Source organism: Ammospiza caudacuta, chromosome 1, assembly GCF_027887145.1.
Source record: "Ammospiza caudacuta isolate bAmmCau1 chromosome 1, bAmmCau1.pri, whole genome shotgun sequence".
NCBI classification, from domain to species: domain Eukaryota; kingdom Metazoa; phylum Chordata; class Aves; order Passeriformes; family Passerellidae; genus Ammospiza; species Ammospiza caudacuta.
In genome coordinates this window covers 2883608-2903672 of record NC_080593.1, presented here as the reverse complement: position 1 = coordinate 2903672, position 20065 = coordinate 2883608, and the positions used below count along the sequence as shown (strand labels likewise).

Below are 20065 nucleotides of genomic sequence, written 5' to 3'. Positions count from 1 at the left end.
AGATGGAAAGGAGTTTTTGATGGAAAACATCAGATGAGAGACTCGCAGGTGTAAATAGATTTAAATCCTTTGCAATACAACCTCCGGTGACTTAGGCAGCAGAACACCTACTAAGTGTAGGAGATGGGATTCCTCTGCTCTAAATTCTGTCATGTAGGGCATCTCAATTGAAGCTGGGCCTCTCCTTCCAGCCAGCAGAGAGAAACTGGCATGTTCAGAAGGCAATCAATCCAATTATTTGAGAGAACTTCAGGAAAAGAGGCATTTTCTTGGCACCTGTCTGTAATTCAGCTCTGATTGCAAAGGCAGCTGAGGGCACATAACTTAGACACAACCTTGTGTCTTACAGGCTCCTGCTTGGGATTCCAGGCAGTAAAACCCTAGATAATTAATTCCTGACACATCCATCTCTCCTGGGCTTTTTCCCAACTCCCAGCCATGCTCAGATCTCTGCTGAGCTAGCTGCTCTAGCCTAAAAGATTTTTGAAGGTTCAGATATTAAATTATCAGTTATAATATTAAATTATTCAGCAATTAAAAATAGATATAACTAAACAGAATCAACACAGATTAGGGGCAACTCACCTGCCACTTGCTCCGAGCCACAATGAATTTGAGCTGTTTGGTGTTAATGAAATGGGCTGCTTCAAGAGGGACGTTGTGCTGCCAGGTGGAATGAGAGGAAAACCACTGGTTAAAAAATACTGATTTCATTTCTTGAGGTGTCTTTGTGGGGTTTTTTAAAGAATTCTCTCTTTACACAATTGTTTAATTTAGGAAAGTTACAGTAGATCAAATGTTGCAGTTCTTTCATAGTTAAATTGCAGACAAAATGAGCTTTTCAGTGATTAAATCAGAACCTGTTCAATATCTGTCATTAAATTATTTTTGCTGTTAGCTATTTTTTACTCTTTTCCTTAGTGATTTAAGGCTTTGGAATATAAACTTTGGTCTGCAAAGCCAGTTTCCTTTCTGTACTGATGTGACAGAACAAGAGGGAATGGCCTCAGGTTGCACCGGGGAGGTTCAGATTGGATTTTAGGGAAAATTGACTAATAGAGGACCAGGACAAACTTACCATGAACCATTTGTGGGAAAGACAGTCCAAAGCATTTGGCCTGGATCTGGTAAGAGAACAGATTGATATTTTAGTAGGAAATGCCCTCCAACACCAATCACTGATCTTCCTGAAGGTTCTGCTGCATGCAGACACCCATGTACACTCAGGGCTGTGTCCTTGGGATGCTGATTTGGAGCAAAGGAACAAAAAAGACACACAGCAGCTTCCAACTCAAGGTTTTCTTCCCCTGAGGGGAAAACATTCTCCTTTTTCAGTCTGACACTCCCCCAGATGCTCAGGAAGAGCTCCTGGCTCTTTGCAGGAACCCAAGAGTGTCCAGAGCATCTCTGAGAGTGACTTTGCCTCTTTAGGTGGCCAGAGTGAAAATAGCTTTGGCAGCAGGCAGAAAGAGTAGGAATGAAATTAAAACCAAATGCCTGTAAATATGCCTTCAAGCCAACTTTTGTACTTGAAATTGCTTAATGAATGTGGTCAATGTTATTTAATTCCCTCAGTACCAGTCTGTGCTCTTTCCACTCGTCTGTGTCATTCTAGAAACTCCTCAGCCTGGGGGAGGCAGGGAGCAAAGACACCACCACACCAGGGAGAGGCCAATTTGGCAAATATCTGAGTTGTGGGTTGGGTAATGGGGAATAATAAAGAAGAATTAGGGAAAAATGCAGCACATCTCACTCAACTTTCTCCTTTTCAAACCAAACCATGAGCTGGGCTGTGGCTGCTGAGACACCAACAGAGGGAGGCACAGGAGGGCACTCACTTGGGGTGCTGCTGCAGGATCCCTTTCATGAAGTCCTTTGCATCTTCACTCAAGTGAACAACATCAGGAATGGTCCATGAAATTTCCCCGTTCTGGATGTTTAGGAGAGTTTTCCTGTCGTTCTCCCCAGCAAAAGGAGACTTGCACGTGAGGCTTATTTATTGAACACCATAAAATGAAAGGAGACAGGTTTTAGGTTTCTGTTTTCTGTTCAAATGATAGAAGCACAAATGCTTACACTTGGTTTTTAAATACTTGAGGGGCTCGATGCCTGGGACTTGCAATGTTCGTAAGGAGCAACCAGGAAATGAGGAAACCACAAAATAAATTGTCCTTATTATGGGAGGACTGAATGCTCCACTGAAGTCCCTCATTTGAAAGTGCTGGAGGGCTCTGATGGACAAAGGGTTATTGAGGGAATGTTTCCAAGGTTTATTTACCTTAAATATGTGATGACTCCAACAGCCCTGAGGAGAGAGGGAACACAAATGTTATTTTTGTCACTAATTTTCCATCCTTCTCAAGCCCCTCTTCCTGCCACTGAAACAGCAAGATCACCTTCTCCTCACCTTTCTAGAATAATAAATCCTAAAAGCTATTTATTGATTTTTTCCATTTCTATTAATTTTTCTCCTTCAATATTTTCTTAAATTGTTCTCAAGCAATCCTTCATTTTTAAATCACAGATAGAGGAAAGGACTCAAAATAATTCATTTTTTTAAACTTTTTTGCCTTTTCTAGAAAGCTCTTTAGGATTACTTCTTTTAGTTGCTGCCTGGAATAGAGATCATCTCCTCCGAGATGCTTCTTTGCATTAATTAGCAGTCAGAGTTCAATTATGGCTGAAAAAAATTAGACAGAAGGAGCTTTAAAGAACCTTGATGGCTTTTGTATTGGCAGCGTTCACTTTCTGTTTCCTGTGTTATAGTCACTGCTCCATTTACTAATTAACAGCTAATGGAAATTCAGGCCATTGAGGGCCTGGAAAAGCTTTTTGTGAGAATGAGAGATTACCAGATATCAGTTGCTTTTGACACTGGTGACTGGGAAACAATTTCTGGGGCAACAAACTCCGGAGAGCCGTATTTGCTGTACTGGGGCTGCACGGGCGTGATCCTCTGGGCAAACCCAAAGTCACAGATTTTCAGGTCTTCCCTCTCAGGATAAACCATGAGGATATTCAGTGGCTGTTCAATGAAAAAGAAAATAAATCAATGGGGAATTTTTTCTTGAGAGCAGGGAGTATTTTCAGTTGTAAGAATAATTCAGAGAACACCTAATCCTTGGCCAACACGTCGTTGCTCATTACCTTGATGTCCAAATGAAGGATGTTGTTGTCATGAAGATATTTGATTCCTTCCAAAATTTGCTTGATGTACAGTTTGACCTGAGAATTGAGCCCATCATTAAACAATTAATAAATGAACAATTATTAAACAGGGAGAGTAAATGGGAGAGTCCCTGATTTCACCAAGATTTGATCTTTAAAGGTCCCTCCCAGCCCAAACCATTCTATGATGTTTCCCTCTAAGAATTTCTCCAAAAAAAGAATTATTTTACCAATAAATATTGGACACCTAGCTACGAGATGGGAAATATGAAACATTTTGAACTTTTAGCACCAAGGATGTAAAAAAAATCCCTTAGAAACCATAACTTCAACTTTTCTTTTGAAAACAGAAAGGGAGTAGATAGAGTACAGTTACAGGGGGATAAAGTGATAAAGTGGTACTAAATAAGGGGAGATAAGAGCTCCAGATGACAGATAGCAAGGAAATTATGACAAGAGAGCAAATACAATATTTCTTTTTTAGGATGAATGCAATGCTGGTAGTCAATCCCCCTGGCTGTTTGTAGTTATTCCCCAAAAAACCCAACTAGCAATGAAAGTTGCCAGGAACACATTGTAAAGGCTGATTCTGCTTTGATGGATTATCACTGGTTCAAAGACATTTATCATATTCCAAAAGGAAAATGCAGAAAGAACTGACTGTGCTTTCAAATGAGAAATTACCTCAGCTTCAGTGACCACGCTCTTCTTGAATAAACGATCCAGGAGCTCCTCACTGGAGCATCTGACAGGGGCATTAAGGGACAACAGAACCATGTGGAAAAGCTTATTTTGACTCTGGAACCTCCTCCATCCAGCCAAGAGCAGAATTCACGAGGTGATCTCAGGCTATGGGATCATCATGGTCTGCTCGAAATCTGGTGCCACTTCTGCTAAAATCTGCCTGTTGATTTTGGGGTTTCTGTTCTGCATTTCCCTCATGCTCACCTGGACAGGATCTCATGGAAACAGAGCTTATAACTTCCAGATGTTTCAAAATTATTTTGGTGCTTAATGACTCATTCACACTTGTATATACAAGTCTGATTTTTCTCACCCAGCAGAAGATGAGGATTGCAGTGGAGCTCTCACAGAGCTGTGCTATCTTGTTGTGCAGAGAAGAATTGTGTGTGCCCTTTTCACTCAGGAAAGAAAGAAACAAACAAACAAAAAATTAATTACTTGGCTATTTCATAAAGCTCTACCCAGTACTACCCAGGCTCTTCCACAGACAATTGCACAGAAAAGGATACAACTCCAGAATCAAAATCAGTGTTTTTCGTGTTTCAAACTCATCCAGGAGCCTGGTAATTCTGTCGTGGGACAGAGAGGCAAGAATATCCCTCTCCTGATGAGCTCTGGACTTGGTTTTGCTCCTCAGAGGGATGAATTTGGCAGCACAGGACACCCTGTTCCCTTTGTGCACCACCCGTTTCACGAAGCTGAAGCAGCCCCTGTGCAGAATGAAAGGACAAGCCCTGATCAGACCTGGGCAGAGATTTTCCCCCAGCCTGGCCTCTGACAGCTCCCTGCTGCTCTGTCCTTCACTTCTCCAGCAGGAGAAGATCGTTTTGCTGTGTGTGAGGTGCTGTTGCCCTCTCCTGGCTGTCTCCAAAGGGAAGCAAGGTGTTCCCATGAAGAGAAAAGCTGTTGCAGCTGATGCAGGCTCGTGCTGGTGCTCCTGCATCCCTTGGACAGATTGATGTGACGGGCTTGGGATACTCCTGTTGCCAAGAAGCCACATCCAGGCACTAATCTGTGAGCCTTTGGATGTTTTTTCTGGTTGGAGCTGCCCCAGCACACCTTGGAGTGACATCCCCCTTCTGCCTTTATCTCCAACTTCTCAGGACCCACCTCTGCCTCAGCAGCTCAAATGGGCAATGAGAATTCCCTAGCTGTAGAGTTGGAAAATTTATTTACCTTCCAATCTCCTGCTTAACCTCATAATGGGAGTGCAGCTTTCTCCTGGTGGCCACTTTCTTCCCTTCTTGGTCTTTCTTAGCTGTGGAAATAAAGAAAAACAAAAGGGTGAATATTCAGACAACAATACCTTGCTAATAGTGTGCAAAGTTATTATTACAGGACAATTTAAGGCAGGAAAAATTGGAGGGGTCTTCTAAACTTTGAAGGAGAATTAAGTGGAGTTGTTTGATAAGAAGAATGTGTTAAAATTAACTTTGGGGTTGCCCAGAGATGTGGCTGCCCCATCCCTGGAAGTGTTCAGGTTGGATGGGGTTTGGAGGAACCTGGGATAGCAGAAGGTGTCCCTGCCCATGGCAGGGGCTTGGAATTAGGGCATCTTTAAGGTTCTTTCCAACCCAAACAATTTTGGGATTTTGTGATTTGATTTTATCCTGGATCCTGCCAGACTGGCCATATGTAAATGCTACACAGGAACCCAGAACAGATTCCATACAGGTACCAGAATAATGACTGCAACAAATTACACACTGCCATGGCAGTGGAGACAACTCCTGCAGCTGAGAGGGTGGCATTGCCCTCATAGGTGACAGGGTGGCATTGCCCTCACAGGTGAGAAGGTGACATTGCCATCACAGGTGAGAGGGTAGCATTGACCTCAAAGGTGACAGGGTGGCGTTGCCCTCACAGGTGAGAGGGTGACATTGCCATCACAGGTGACAGGATGGCATTACCTTCATGTACGATGAGCTCTGCTTTGCACAAAACCTCCCCTCCTGCATTTTTGGCAACACAGGTATAAACACCACCATCTTCCAGGGCAGCATTGTCCACGACTAAGAAATAAGTTGTTCCTTCCCTCCCCTGATGGATCCTGTTGCTGTCTGTCAGCAGTGAAGTGCCCTGAGGGAAGGAAATGACATTTTGGCACTGGGAAAGTCAAGATGGAAACAGATGTTTCTGCTCTTCTGATGCCTCAGGTTTAGCTTTTATGTTTTTCAGATTCTGAGCTGCTTTAGTGTGGAGTTCTGAGCTTCACATCAGGGCATGGTGAGCTCTGTGCACAGAGCAGGGAGACAAAACAATTCCTGCTCCAGCTGGGCACCAAGGACAAATGATCCAAATCTCAGCCCCAGAGCACAAACACCGTGGGCTGGAGAGAGAAAAACAAGCAGGGTGGGACTGCCTGGGCTAAAGCTGGAATGGGACAATGAACTGCAAGGTGCAAATGGAGCAGAACTGATCCCAGGGAGAGACCCCGGCAGCGCTCGTGCATTTTGGGGCCATTTTGGTTCATCTTGGGTGCAGCCCTGGCTGGGCTCTGGTGCTGCCCAAGCTGGAGCCATGGAGGCCTTTGAATAAATTCCTGCTTTATTCTTTAGCTCTGTCCAGCCTCTGTTCTAGGGCAGCCTTCTCAAAGCATCACTTCAAAAGCAAGATATGGGAGCAGAGCTACAACACAGACTATTTATGTGAGCAAACCTCATATAAATGAGGAGAACCTCACATAAATGAGGAGAAAATGCTGCCAGGGGAGTGGTGGAATCACCATCCCTGGAAGTGTTCAAGAAACAACTGGATGTGGGTCTGGTTGAAAAGGTGGTGTTTTGTCAGAGGTTGGGCTCAGTGACCTTGGAGGTCTTTCCAACCTTAATGGTTCTGTGATACTGGATTTTTTTCATAAATCCTATGAAGAAAGGGGCAGGACGGAGTGTGTGTGACACAGAGCAGATTGTGAGAAATTGCAAAAGGTCCCTATGACAGAAAAATGCAAGATAAAAAAATATACTATAATATGTACATATATGTATATTATACCACAAATATGAAGTGATGCAATCCTGTTTTCCCACATAAAATCTCTGTTTCTAAGGTTTTCCTTAAAAAAACTGTAACAAAAATTTAAGTTGGAGTAAATCACTCCACAGCAGCACCAGCTCAGTGCTTGGTGGGAGCTAAAAGGTACCAGATACTAGAAATTATTAGGGAAGAAATGAAGGATAAGACACAGAGTATAATTTGATAAATGCTTGGTTTGCCCATGATGTGGCACTATTTGGTACATCATCATCATCAATGTCCTCTGTAAAAGCCTCAGGATGAGTATATTGACAGCAGACTGGGGCTCTTCAGCCTGGAAGGGAGGGCTCTAGCAAGATATGACAACAATATTCTAAGGGATAATAAATAATTTCTCTCCCTTCTACAGAATATTCATTGTCCTTAGTCACATTGATTTTACTAAGTAGTTACAGGAAAGAGAGAGCCTGGAAGTCACAATAAACCTGACAACTGGGATAAACCACTCAATCCCAGTCCTGCCCCCAAACTGCAGCACACATCAGTGGCACTCAGGTAGAAACAATTTCTCTTTGTGCTCTTTTTGATCCCCAAAACCATCTTGGTTGCCCTCTCTGCAGGGTGACAACACAGGGTGAGATGCACAGGTGGTGGTTCACTGGGAACAGCTGGTTCCATAAACTACAGACACAATCCAGAGTCAGTGTGAGAGGTGTGGGAGGAAAGAGCAGATGAAATTCCCTGTGGAATTGTGCACTGCAGTCCTGACTCTCAGCCAGGAATGAGTCTGCACTCACCTTGAACCACAAAACTGTGGGCTGAGGGGTTCCTTCAATGACTGCCTGGAATTTGGCACATTCCCCAGAGTTCACCTGCACATCCTCTATTGTCACTTGCATGTAAGGAGGACCTGGTGAGAAAAGAGCATTTGCTGCATGCAAATGAAACTGAAACTTCTTTCCCAACATGCTGACAGGGTTGGAGTTAATGGAATTTATAGGACAGACTATTTAGAATGTAACAGTAGTTTAAAGTCAAATCAAGAGGTACAACAGCAATATATTTGGGGTTGTTCACGCTAGCATTAGTTTTAGGCTTGTCTTCACGCTTACCTATTACTTTTTGTTTAATAAACAGTTACCACTCAAAAAATTTAAAAAAATTAAATTAAAAAAAGTAATTTAAAAAAATCAAATAAATTTAAAAAAAAAACAGTCAGGAGTTGTTACCAAAAGAGAAGACAGTGAGAATCATGGGAAAGGGAAAGAGGGTTTGGTCTTACTTGTTGGAGTCTTCTCCTCAGTCTTATACACTCGAGTTCTTTCTGTGGTCTCGATGTAAACTTCACTGTGCACGTCCCAGACCACGTCTCCTTCTCTCCTGTACCAGCCTCCTGCCCCTGCATCTGGAGATGTTCTTTCAAGAAACCCAAGAGAAAAGATCATGGCATAGCCACATAACAAGAGGTGCAGGATTACACCCTGCCATTGATCTGTTTAACCAGCAGACAAAGAGTTATTCGCTTAAAATTAATGCAGGAAGAATTTTGGTTTGGGGAGGGGGGGGGATTAATTTCTCTCCAACTTTTTTTTGCCCTTCCTTGACAAAGCATTGTCACCAGGATTCTAAAAATATTGACAAACTACAAGAAACTGTTTGGATCCACCACAGGGGACTTGCTTTTCTTGCACCAAAGTCAGAAATCCACGTGGATATCCTGGATATGTGGAGGTGGGTATTTATTTACCTGTCAATGGGAACAGTGCGTTCCCGAGTGCTTTCCCCTCCAGCAGCCTCCTCTTCCCTGGAAGGAGCAGGGCTGGGCTTTGGCACCTCTGGTTCTTCAGCTGGAACCTCCCTCTGAGCTTTGGCTGGCAGCAGAAATTGGGCAGGTTAGACTTGCCACTCATGAGACCATACCCAAACCCCAGAGCCAACCTCTGGAGCCATTCCTGGTGTGCCTCGTGCCAGAACTGAGCCCACCTGAGCTCAGCTGGGTGCAGACACTAAAGTTAGAGGAGAATTTGGCATTTTAGCAAAGAGCACACGAAGCAAAGGGGTTGGACAACACCAGAGGTGTGACACTTGGCTGACTGGGCTAAACTGACTGTTCTGTAAGGAAATACACACAGACAAAGGTAGGAAAGGCAGCTGGTAGGGACAGGGAAATAGAGGTGAGCTGGAAGGATAGTATGGGTTCAAACAGCCTTTGTGGGAGATAATTTAACCATGTCTGAGTTCTGGCTTATGACTGTGAGGAAGTCGTGGAATCACAGGAGCATCCAGGTTGAAAAAGACCTTTAGAAACAAGTCCAGCCATCAACCCAGCACTGCCAAGTCCATCCCTGAAATGCATTCCAGGGAATAACCCAGTGTTAGCTTTGTCCACATGAATTTTTCCATTCAGCTTTGTGTTAGAACAGTTCCTGACTCATTGCTGTGATCACAGACAGCACCAGGGACATGAGTGAGTTCACATCCACGTGAGCTGGTGGTCAGAGCAGGTCCTGGCTGAGGATATTCACAGAATTCCCAGAATGACCAGGTTGGAAGAGACCTTCAAGGTCATCGAGTACAGCCCAGCCCCAACAGCTCAACCGAACCCTGGCACCCAGTGCCACATCCAGGCTGTGTTAAACACACCCAGGGATGGGGACTGCACCACCTCCCCGGGCAGCCATTCCAGAACTTTATCACCCTTTCTGTAAAAATTCTTTTCCTAATACTCAATCTAAATTTCCCTTGGTGCAGCTTGAGGCTGTGTGCTCTGGTTCTGTCAGTGCTGCCTGGAGAAAGAGCCCAATATCAATATGGTTGATATGGAGGTAATACGGACTCTTACAGAAGACCTGGTGGTGTTTTAGCATCAGCACTGCTGCACCTCCACTGGAAAATGTCCTTGCACAGCTCTGAGCTACACCAGAACAAGGTCTGGCATGTGGGGCTTGATGAAACAAAAAAATGGTGCAGCTTGAAGGCCATTTCAGTTATTTTTCTTCTTTTAATATTAACTATTTTATCAGATATAGATTCAAAACCTGGTTTGATCTCACATTCCAGAAGTACCTGATTGTCTTTTAATATTGACCATTGGAATTACACCATAGGATAAAGTGCATCATCTCCTTTTTCATTTAAGGAGAAAAGGTTAAATCCTGAGGAATCTTCTACCCAGCAGGTGGGAATATTTTAGGGAGCACTCTAGGAATGTTTGGTGCTGGCTGGTTTTGGAAAAGAACAGCTGTTTCTAGAAATCACATAAAACAGCTCCACTGGGGTGGAAAACATGGTTATTCAAGGAATTACTGGATCAGAGATCCCAGGTTGTGGGATTGTGCTTTTCTATCACCAACATTATTGAAATATTTACCTCCTTTTTATTTAAGGCAAGTGATCATAGAGAGAGGTGTCAAGTCTCTATCTGATTAAAATAATTCCCATAACAAGATGAAAGGCCTGCCAAACCATCTCATTCACTATTGTATTTTCTCTGTAGCTGTGACTGTGGAAATAATCTGCTAGGTGACATTTTACTAAGGATTTTTGAGTCATCCCACTCCACCAGAGGATTATTTCCAAAGATGATTTGTGACTAGAAAGGAAAAAAGGTTTTAAAGCCCTGACACTTTTTTTATGCTGTTATTTTGGGTTGGATTCCATGAACAGCTTTTATTCTTGCTAAGTTTTAAGTAAGAATATTTATTTTTTAAGGAATTATCTGGAGTTTGAGGGCTGAAGCTTACTTGGCATTGTCCTTTGAGTTAACAGCGGTGAGGAACAGTTATTCTGACTTGACACAGAGACAGCTTAAACAAGTTGTTATGGCAGAAGCAGAGGAAGAGTGGAAGGGTTGTCGTTCATCCATGATTTTTTAAAAACAACAGAAAGACAAAATAATTGCTCTCCTGGCAAGACAGAGCCACACACACAGCTGGTTTTAGTCACACAGAAGCTGCAAGGAGTCTGTCCAGGCTCCAGGTTCAGTGAAATGCAGATGAACTTGAGGCACCCTACCCTCTGAAAGTCTCTGACAGTTCATCCAGGATATTAAAGACATTTCCAGCTTGTTTACAGCAAACAATAAAATAAAGAAACCTCCCTTACCCACCCCACCAAATCAAAACCCAGATGATTCTCTGAATGTAAAGGAGGGATCTCACCCTACCTTCTCCCCAAAAGTACTTAAAGTAAAACCAGGGGAAAAGCCCAAAGGTGGAAAAGATCCGCTATTCCTGAATTTTGGGCAGACGATGAACGAAACTCTATTTCAGCCATGGTTTTCAAACACCTCCTGCTTCCAGAAAGATCCGCCCCAAACTTATACCCAACCTAACCAAAACACACCCTCCATGGCCTGAATGCCCTCTCTTAAATCTTCATCTCCTCAAAACACAACAGCACAGAAAAATGAGCTTAAAAACATCATTACTGGCATGCTCAATATTTTTCTGTCTCTCCGCTCCCGGGTGACATCTCCCACCTTCACACTAAACCTACCATGGCCTCCACCAGTCTGGGTTTGGGTGCTGGCTTCATGAAGCACCATAGAGGGTGGATGATTGGGCAGATGATGAACCAGTTTTGGGCAGATGATGAACCAAACTCTATTTCAGCCATGGTTTTCAAACACCTCCTGCTTCCAGAAAAATCTGCCCCAAAATAAGATCCAACCTAACCCCAACCCACCCTCCATGGTCTGAATGCCCTCTCTCTTAATCTTCATCTCCCCAAAACACAGAAAACTGAGCTTAAAAACATCATTACTGGCATGCTCAATATTTTTCTGTTTCTCAACTCCCAGGGAACATCTCCCACCTTCACACCAAACCTACCGAGGCCTCCAGCAGTCTGGGTTTGGGTGCTGGCTTCATGAAGCACCACAGAGGGCCCGGCTGCTGCCCCTGAGGGCTCTGAGGGAGCACAGCCAGCAGGGACAAGGCCAAGGCCACCATCTGCCCTCATGCCAGGGGGAAGTGTCACCAGCAGGGACGCCGAGTCCAGCAGCTTTCTCAGGGCTGTCTTGATCTCCTTGTCAGCACGCTGCAGCGAGGCCTGCACAGAAGTCTCCGTCTCTGACGGGGGGGAAGTCATTCCTACAGACAAGAACAACAACTTTTCTCCCTTCAGGGCAAAAAAGGAAAACAGCAGCAGCATCCAACCCATAGGAATATCTGCCATCATGGCATTTTCCCCTCCTAGAGAAGGGAGTTGATGGAGAAATCCTTATTCCAGAAAGAGGGAGTGTAGGTGAGAGTTAAAATAAGAAGGCTGGCAGAATGTGCTTTGGAAAGTTGTACCTATGTGAACACCTGGCCTGTTCCAGAGAGTGGAACAAAGGATCCATCTCCCAGCTCAACCTGGCATTGGTTGGTCTGTCAATAACACCTTTATTAATCATAGAATCACAGAATATCCTCAATGGGAAGGGATCCACAAGGATCATCCAGTCCAGCTCCCAGCCCTGCACAGTCACCCCAACAATCCCACCCTGTTCCTGGGAGTGTTATTCAAACACTCTTGGCAGCTTTGGGGCCATGTCCATTCCCTGGGGAGCCTGGGAATGCTCTGGGGGAAAAATCAACCCAAAAATTGGATAAGACCAATGAAATGAACCCATTGCACTGATAGAGACCCTACATGAAGGAAGATGTTATCTCACAGGGAAGGAAAAGGAGTGAACAGGAATCAGCCTCATCAGTGACTCTGAAGAAAGGCAAGGGGATGAAGGGAGGGCTGTTCTTTCTCATCAAAGTCTGGCAGAAAAGCCACTCCTTGCTATAGGGTGATGTGTTTTGCTTCACAATATCTGAATATTTCTCATGGGTTGGGATGTAGAAGGCTGGGATGGGATCACAAACTGCAGGAGCTCTTCTCACCCAATCTCCTGCCTGATAAACCTCCCACAAATCCTGAAAAGGCACAACAAAGGGATGGATGTACTTAGGGAAGCCCCCATGTAATCATGAAGACAGAGAAAATGCAGGTCAGGTTAAGACAATGATCACATTCATGATGCAGATGCTCACCATTCAAGAGAGAAAACTCAAATCAACACATGGTTTGAGAAAAAAAAAAAAAAAAAAAAGAGCATTTGGAAAAAACAGCTCTGACTTGTTTAATGTCATTGACATTAATGAGCATGCCCCATAGGAGTTTTGATTCTGCTCCTTTCCTGGCCTCAAGAAAGTCAATTCCCATTATAGACCTGAGAAAATAAAGTTAAAGGCTATGTGTGGATAAAGACATCTCACTTGATTTCTGTTTTCAATGATCATGATGGTGACAAAATATTTATTTCCTGAATCTGTTGATGGAAAAAAGCAAGATTTGCTCACATGATGTCCCAGACTGCCCATCATTGTTCATCAGCACTGGGCTGGCTGGAAGACAATAAATATTTTCCTAGAGAAATGCCTGGATTCTCTGGTGTTCCTGCTGTGATTTCTGCCAACTGGTGCTGTCCTGTGAACTGGGCAGCTGCCAATGAGTGAAATTATTGGAAAGGCATGAAACATTCAATTAGGAAATATATCCACAGGTGTATGGATATAGATCTAGAGGTTATATATAATCACTGGTCTCTCCCATGCTCTACCACCATCATTTCCCTCCCTGCCCAAGGGACATTACACCAATTCCTTCTTTTGGACACTGATTCAGGCTGAGGAACTTTAATATCCCCCAAGATACACAGACCTAACAAACACCACAGTGATGACACCCTGAGATGGACAACCTCTTTCCCAGCTCTAAAATCTCAGCCTTGAGCCTTTCCACCCCACAACTTCAACCATCCCCAGGAACTCAAGACTGACACAAATTTTGGAGCTCCAGCTCGGTCTCAGAGAAGGACCCAAGAGGATGTGAATCACTCAAGATTCCTGAGTTGGAAATATCCCTAAAACTAGATTTTTTCACTTCAACACTCCTGAAACTGTCCATGAAAAATGAGAAAGAGCCCAACTGCATTAATATTTTTGGACTGCAACCCAGTTGCTGCTGAAGTCAGCGGGAGAAGAGGATGAGCTGATGGAATATCAAGTGATGTAACAAAGAACACAGAAACCCAACAAGTCCATTGACAGCTGATGCAAGACATTTATTGATTTAAACCCAGCATCTAACAGCATATCTTGCACTTAACTTTTTTTTGGTGTGTGTTTTTTTTTCTTTTTTGTATCTCAAGCAAACTGAAGTTTCCACTTTATTAATACCCATTTACCTCCAGGAATTTCAGTAAAACATTCACTGTATTAAAATCTTTCATACAGCTGTATCTTTTCATCTACAGGAAATAAATCCCCACACATGTCATTAGTTATCTACACAGTTTAATCACTTACAAGCAGAATTTTTAACCTCTAGGAAAATATTTTGAAAATATATGTAATGAACGTCTCATAAACCTTTCACTTTGTGAACAGAGCCCTGCATAGGATTTTAAAAATTCCCTTCAATTGATTCTCTTTTGCTTAAATATCAAAAGAAAATGTAAACAGATGTTAATTGCTTTGAGCTAATGAATCAAAGTATAATTATTTGTTGTATGACCATTTGAAGTGCAGCCTTAGAGATTCTTTAGAAAAACCTGAGTGTCAACCACAACACGAGGAAACCTCCATGTTCCTTTATACATCCTCATTATCTTTGGTTTGAATATTACATTTTTTGAAGACAATCACAGGGCAAATTCTTTTCTCAGCAGTATCTTCATAAATTTGAATAAAATCCACTTCCTTCTGTGGAATTATTCAAGATTGATACTGGAATAACTGTGATCAGAATCAGGCTCAAAATAAAAGAAACATTTTTAGCTTTGAAAGCATTTCCCTGTTGTGTTCCTGTTACTTTCCAATGTACAGTGCAATATATGAAAAAAGCACTAATATATATATCCATCTTATTGCTTCATTACAAAACAAACAGTATAAACCAAGGAGATGTTATAAAAAATGGGATAGTACCATAAAGGAAGCTTGATTTCCTTCACCACTGGAAAAGCATCCTATATCATGAAGGTAGTGCACACAACATCCAGAGGGGATGTTGAAAGTGAAAGGCTGTGAAATCAATATGTTCATTTTAGTCAGCACAAGGTGCAGCTGCAGAAGGAAAAAAAAAAACTTTTCTACAAGCACCTTTTGTGAATTCATTCCCTGTTGGCAGGAATATTGCCTCCAAAACAAGCTCCTCAATATCACCTGGCTGGGAAACCCTGAGCCTCCCATCCATTCCTTCCCAAGGCAGAAACTCACTCCACTTTCTCTCCTCGTGCTGCTCAGAAATTCAGCTGTGCCTGAGCATTTCTGGGTTCCCTAAACCACAAATGAATCCACAAATGAACACTTCTCCAGAGCTCAGCTGGGCCAGGGTGTGAGGACCTTCCACCCCACATCTCTGTCACCAGAGAGGGCCAGTGCAGGGTCCTGCTGAGATCAATGAGCTCCACCTGACTCCAGCTGGCACCGATATTTGGGCCTGGAAACTCATCTCTTTTCAGAGCAGCTTGTTGGAGGTCTGGGCTACATCCATTTTTGGTGAAGCCAACAGGGATGGGCTGTGCTCAGGGCACCTCAGCCTCCCCCTCGTGCAGCGTTCCTGCTGGAAAGCTCCAGAGGAACCCCACAGTCAGTCCCTCTCCAAGGCACCTCGACCTTCCTGGTTACAGTAAAATGATGCAATTGCAACTGGCAGCCCAATACATTTGGAACAGATCTATGTTTCAACTGAATATTTATGGTAAAGCTCTTTTTTCTCTCTTTATTTTTTTTTTTTAATCTGTCTTTGTGCTCCTGCTACTTTGCCATAGCTCAGTGGTAAATTCCTCTTATCACATATAGGGGACATCATGGATCAATCTGTTAGCAGGAATGTTTCACCACTGGCACAATCAGGAGAACAAATCCTCATCCAGTCATATTTATTGGCAAAGACTACATTTGTGGTGTCCTTTGAAGACCACTTTGTGGTTCTTTGTCCTTGCTAATGTTTGATTGCAGATGCAGAAATTATTTTGTGCAGCACATTAATCTTTCAGTGCATGTTAACTGAATTATATTTCAAAAGATATGGTTTATAAATCCACCACACTAGAATTCAGGATAATGAAACCTACATTATCAGACAACTAGGAAGTGGATTTGAAAATATCAGTCATTTAGAAAAGACAGTCTTTTTCACTTAAAGCAGAAGAGAACAACAAAACTCTTGCTTCCTCACGACAGTGGGACTCTCTCCACTGACTAGAGTCAAACTGGGATTTCAACTAAAAAAATGCCTGAGCAGCCCTTTGAATCCCTGGTATATGTAACATCTACTATATATCTCATTATTTGGCAGAAGGTTAAAAAAATGCAACCAGACTGTGCATCTTGAAAGGTTTATGAAGAAATTTTGGTAGAGCTAATTGGTGTCACAAGTGTAGAGCAGAGTCAAAGCACAGCGAAGCTTCATGACCTTTGGGCCCACACGGTGACAGAAGACATCCCCTGTCCAGGGCTACTGAAGGATGCTGAAAAGCTTAGATACTTTCACCTCCGTGCTACACCAAAAGCTGGCACATGAAAAAAATAAGTAAGTTTATGGACAAAAAAAACTACACTTCTTCATCTAGATTTCTGTCATAGGTAGAAGAATCAGCTTTTCCTAAACCTCCCATCACTGCTCCACTATGGAATGATACATGTTCACCTAGACCAAAGCTTTTAAAGCTACAAACTGTTCTGACAAACTGTTCCCTTTAAGACTGGAAAAGCTTGACACATCATATTTAAATACATTTCCCTCTAAGGCATTTCCTTGTAATCTTCGCCACCAATTCCCCTCGCCTACAACAATTCTGATATTTATATTTTTTACATAAAGCTGCTCTTTTTGGTGTTAAAAACCACACTGGCATCCACTCAGCTCTGGGAGAGGTCTTCTGTGCTGATGTGCAAGGTGACAGGCTCGCCAACAGTCCCGTAGCTGAGGGTTCTGGTGGAAACTTCAGTTTTGAAGCTCGACTGCCCGTTGTCGGCGGAGCGCTGGACCTCGGTGCAGAACGAGGGCTTCACAGTGAAGGAGGGGCCAGGAGGCGCCGTGCGGGCGTCGCTCACACGGAAAGAGATGTTGGAAGGGCCTGAAGACTGCACCCCAGCCACCCTAGAGGCTGACAGGAACACGGCCCCGGGGACGTGCTCCTCGTACTGGCTGAAGAACCTCTGCCTGGGCTCAGGCACCACGGGCCTGACCACGCTCAGCAGCACCGGCTTGCCGATGGTGGGCTCGTTGATCTCCGTCTGCAGCACCGAGATCTCGCAGGGCTTCTCCGCCGTGGGCTTCTGATCCTCACACCTGTAGGTCTCGCCTTCCTGAGGGACGTAGTCCTCCAGGTCCTCCAGAGTTAAGAGTTTGCCGTTGTGGGTTAAAATCTTGCGGTCCCGGGTGCTGATGTCGTCGGTGTGTGGCTCCTCTGGCTCGTCCACTATGACGTTGTCCTCTTCGGGAAGGAGGTCCTGTATTACTTCAGGTACCTCCTCTCCAACAGACCAAGACACATCCACTTCATCGAGCCCTTCCTTCTCCTCTGGACTCACTGGGGAGAACAGAACTTCGTGTTGGTCCCCAGCAGCTGTCCCAAAACTGAAGACCAAAGGCTCGCCCCCGCAGGCGAGCAGAGGGGAGGCAGCGCCTGACCCACAGTCAGCAGATGGTTCCTGAGGGCAGCTCTTTCCTTCAGTCCCATAATCCATAAATGAATCACTTCCTAATTGCTCAGACCCACACGGGGAGTTTCTCTCTTCACTGCTGACTTGAGGTCCTTCCTGCTCAGTGGTATACACCAGAGGCTGGATGTCACCTTCAGAGAGACCCTCGTTCGGCAGAGACTTTGACTGTTCCACCAATTTATTGTTGGAGTTGTTTGTGTTTGGATCATCTTCTGGGGAGCGCTTCGGCCTTGAGCTGGGAAAAGTGAACGTTAACACTCCTGACTCATCTTTTTCTTGTTTTACTGGGGAAGAACCTCTTTTCCTTGTGGGCTTTGGCGACTTTTTCACCTTGAATTCAATGATTTCTTCCACTTCGACCCACTTGGGCTTTTTCTCTTCCACTGTGCTTTCCACAACGACGTCTCTCGCCGCTGCCCCTTGCATGTCCTCGTGTTCTGTGACATACAGCCTGGGAACAGCAGCAGCCTTTGCTGCTGCCTCCTGCTCGTGTCTGTGGACAGGCTGCCTGATCTTGGAGACATAAACCGGCTCCGGAGCCGGCTCCGCCCGCGGGGAGCGGGAAGGAGAATGACCTGAAGGAGAACGTGCAGGAGAAACCCTTCCCCTTTGTCTTGGGCTCTTCACCACCGTGGTTATGGTCTCCTCTCTGGTGGCAGAAAGGGGTGGAGTTGGCGGGAAGATGAGACTTTCTGGGGAGCCCCACTCCACCAGCACATGCTGTGGCGCCGCGTGGGGTTAGTTTGGGGTGAGCATTGCAGCTTTTGGGGAAGTGGTCATTTTGGGAGGGACACACACGCAGAGCACACACCCACATGCCACTCTCCACTTCCTGATCCAGGGAAAACCCCTGATCCAGGGAAATCCCCTGATCCAGTGCCCTTTTCCCCAGGGGAAACCCCAGCTCCGTGAACCTCATCCGTTGGGTGTGAGCACACAGCGAGCGCGTCCAGCTGAGGGATGTTCTGCTGGCTGCTGCTGTATTTCATGTGCTTGTGTTGATCACCTACTCTGCTACTCCAGACCCCCCAGAATTTTAAACACCCAAAGACTTTAACCTTTTCCTGAGTATCCTTGGCTAAAATCCTAATTCTGTCCACCTCAATGGCTAAATACCTTTTATTGCAGTAGGGTCAGTGTCTTCTTAATAGGGTTGGTGTCTTCTTAATAATATTTAATTAATGCAACATATCTTTCTTTTTTTATTATTATTATGGCCTCTTTTGAGACCAGAGATCTGCATTTCGATATGCATAACAGTTCCACTGAAAGGGATTAACCTTAAAATGTGGATGATCAGGAAAAGAAAGTTAGAACATCTCCTGCACAAGTCATCTATGCCGAAATGAATATTTTTTACTCTTCACAATACCATTACTGTAGACACAGCCTGATCCTACTGCCTCCAATAGACATAGGAATAGCAAGCCAAATTGGGATACATAATTATGATTTCTCAGTAGATTTCTGCTGGCTTTACTTTAGATTTTTTGACTGAAGTTGGGCTGGTGGTAGATGCCTCATCCCTGGAAACATTCAAGGTCAGGCTAGACAGGGCTCTGAGTAGCCTGATCAAGGTGAAATTGTCCCTGCTCACAGCAAGGGGTTGGACTAGATTATCTTTAAAAGTCCCTTCTAACCCAAGGCCTAAACCCAGGCTCCAGTGCTCTTAATTTATATACTTAGCATGCAGTTTTTCCTGCAGGTTTTTCCTGTGGCATTTCTTACCTTTATTTTAGGTAAATACATTTCTGCCAGTATTTTCCTGGCAAGCACAAGGGAGCCAATGCTCCACATCTGCTCCAGTGGAAATCACAGCAAAACTCATTTTGTTTCTGTGTTGAGATTCTGTCCCTACCTCCAAGGAATGGGGTTAAAAACAAAGAATTAACTAAAGGGTCAAACAGTGGCCTGAACTGAAATTAGGAGTAGAGAAAGCAGCTTTTTAATTCCTCTCCTCCTCCTCACTATCCTCCAGTCACACCCATGTGGAGCTGAAGATCACTCCCTCTGCTTCTCAGACATCTCTGCTTTGAGTTTTGCCCTTGAGAATGGAGAACCTGCTTATAGCCATCAGGGTAGACTAATCCTCTTGGCTTTATTGCAGCCTTTCTCATCTTCTGGTCTTATTTTTGAAAACTTGTACTTCCTTCTCCTCTGGAGATCAGGTTTGTTTCCACCTTTAATCTCTCCCTTTGAGGACATGGTGGAGTCCAGGACTGGATCAGCTACAGGGAGGTTTATTTCTTTGCAGAGCACCCTCTTTTCTGCTCATTTCCACTGCTTTGCTCTTTTCCCTAAGTTTTCTGCAGTTTTTCCATAGACCTTTAAGGTCTGTGCAGAGCCTTCCTACTGGCCATGGTGCCTTTCTGAATTACACAGAATTAAAGAATCATTTTAGATGAAAATGAATCCTTGGGTGCTTGCAGAAGACCATGATCTATTTTGCAAAGTTAAAATGGGTTTTT

At 44.1% G+C, this 20065-nt stretch overlaps 1 protein-coding gene across 1 annotated transcript in view; it reads right to left on the bottom strand.

Moving 5' to 3' along the window:
- Positions 1 to 20065, bottom strand: part of OBSCN (obscurin, cytoskeletal calmodulin and titin-interacting RhoGEF) — a 195248-nt gene that overhangs the window by 16794 nt on the left and 158389 nt on the right. Inside the window, 15 exon segments of the mRNA XM_058801413.1 lie at positions 586 to 663; positions 1079 to 1124; positions 1839 to 1991; positions 2279 to 2305; positions 2853 to 3025; positions 3148 to 3225; positions 3853 to 3913; positions 4422 to 4622; positions 5089 to 5170; positions 5823 to 5991; positions 7686 to 7798; positions 8171 to 8304; positions 8636 to 8759; positions 11721 to 11798; positions 11838 to 11981. Coding sequence (XP_058657396.1) covers positions 586 to 663; positions 1079 to 1124; positions 1839 to 1991; positions 2279 to 2305; positions 2853 to 3025; positions 3148 to 3225; positions 3853 to 3913; positions 4422 to 4622; positions 5089 to 5170; positions 5823 to 5991; positions 7686 to 7798; positions 8171 to 8304; positions 8636 to 8759; positions 11721 to 11798; positions 11838 to 11981 — 1661 coding nt within the window.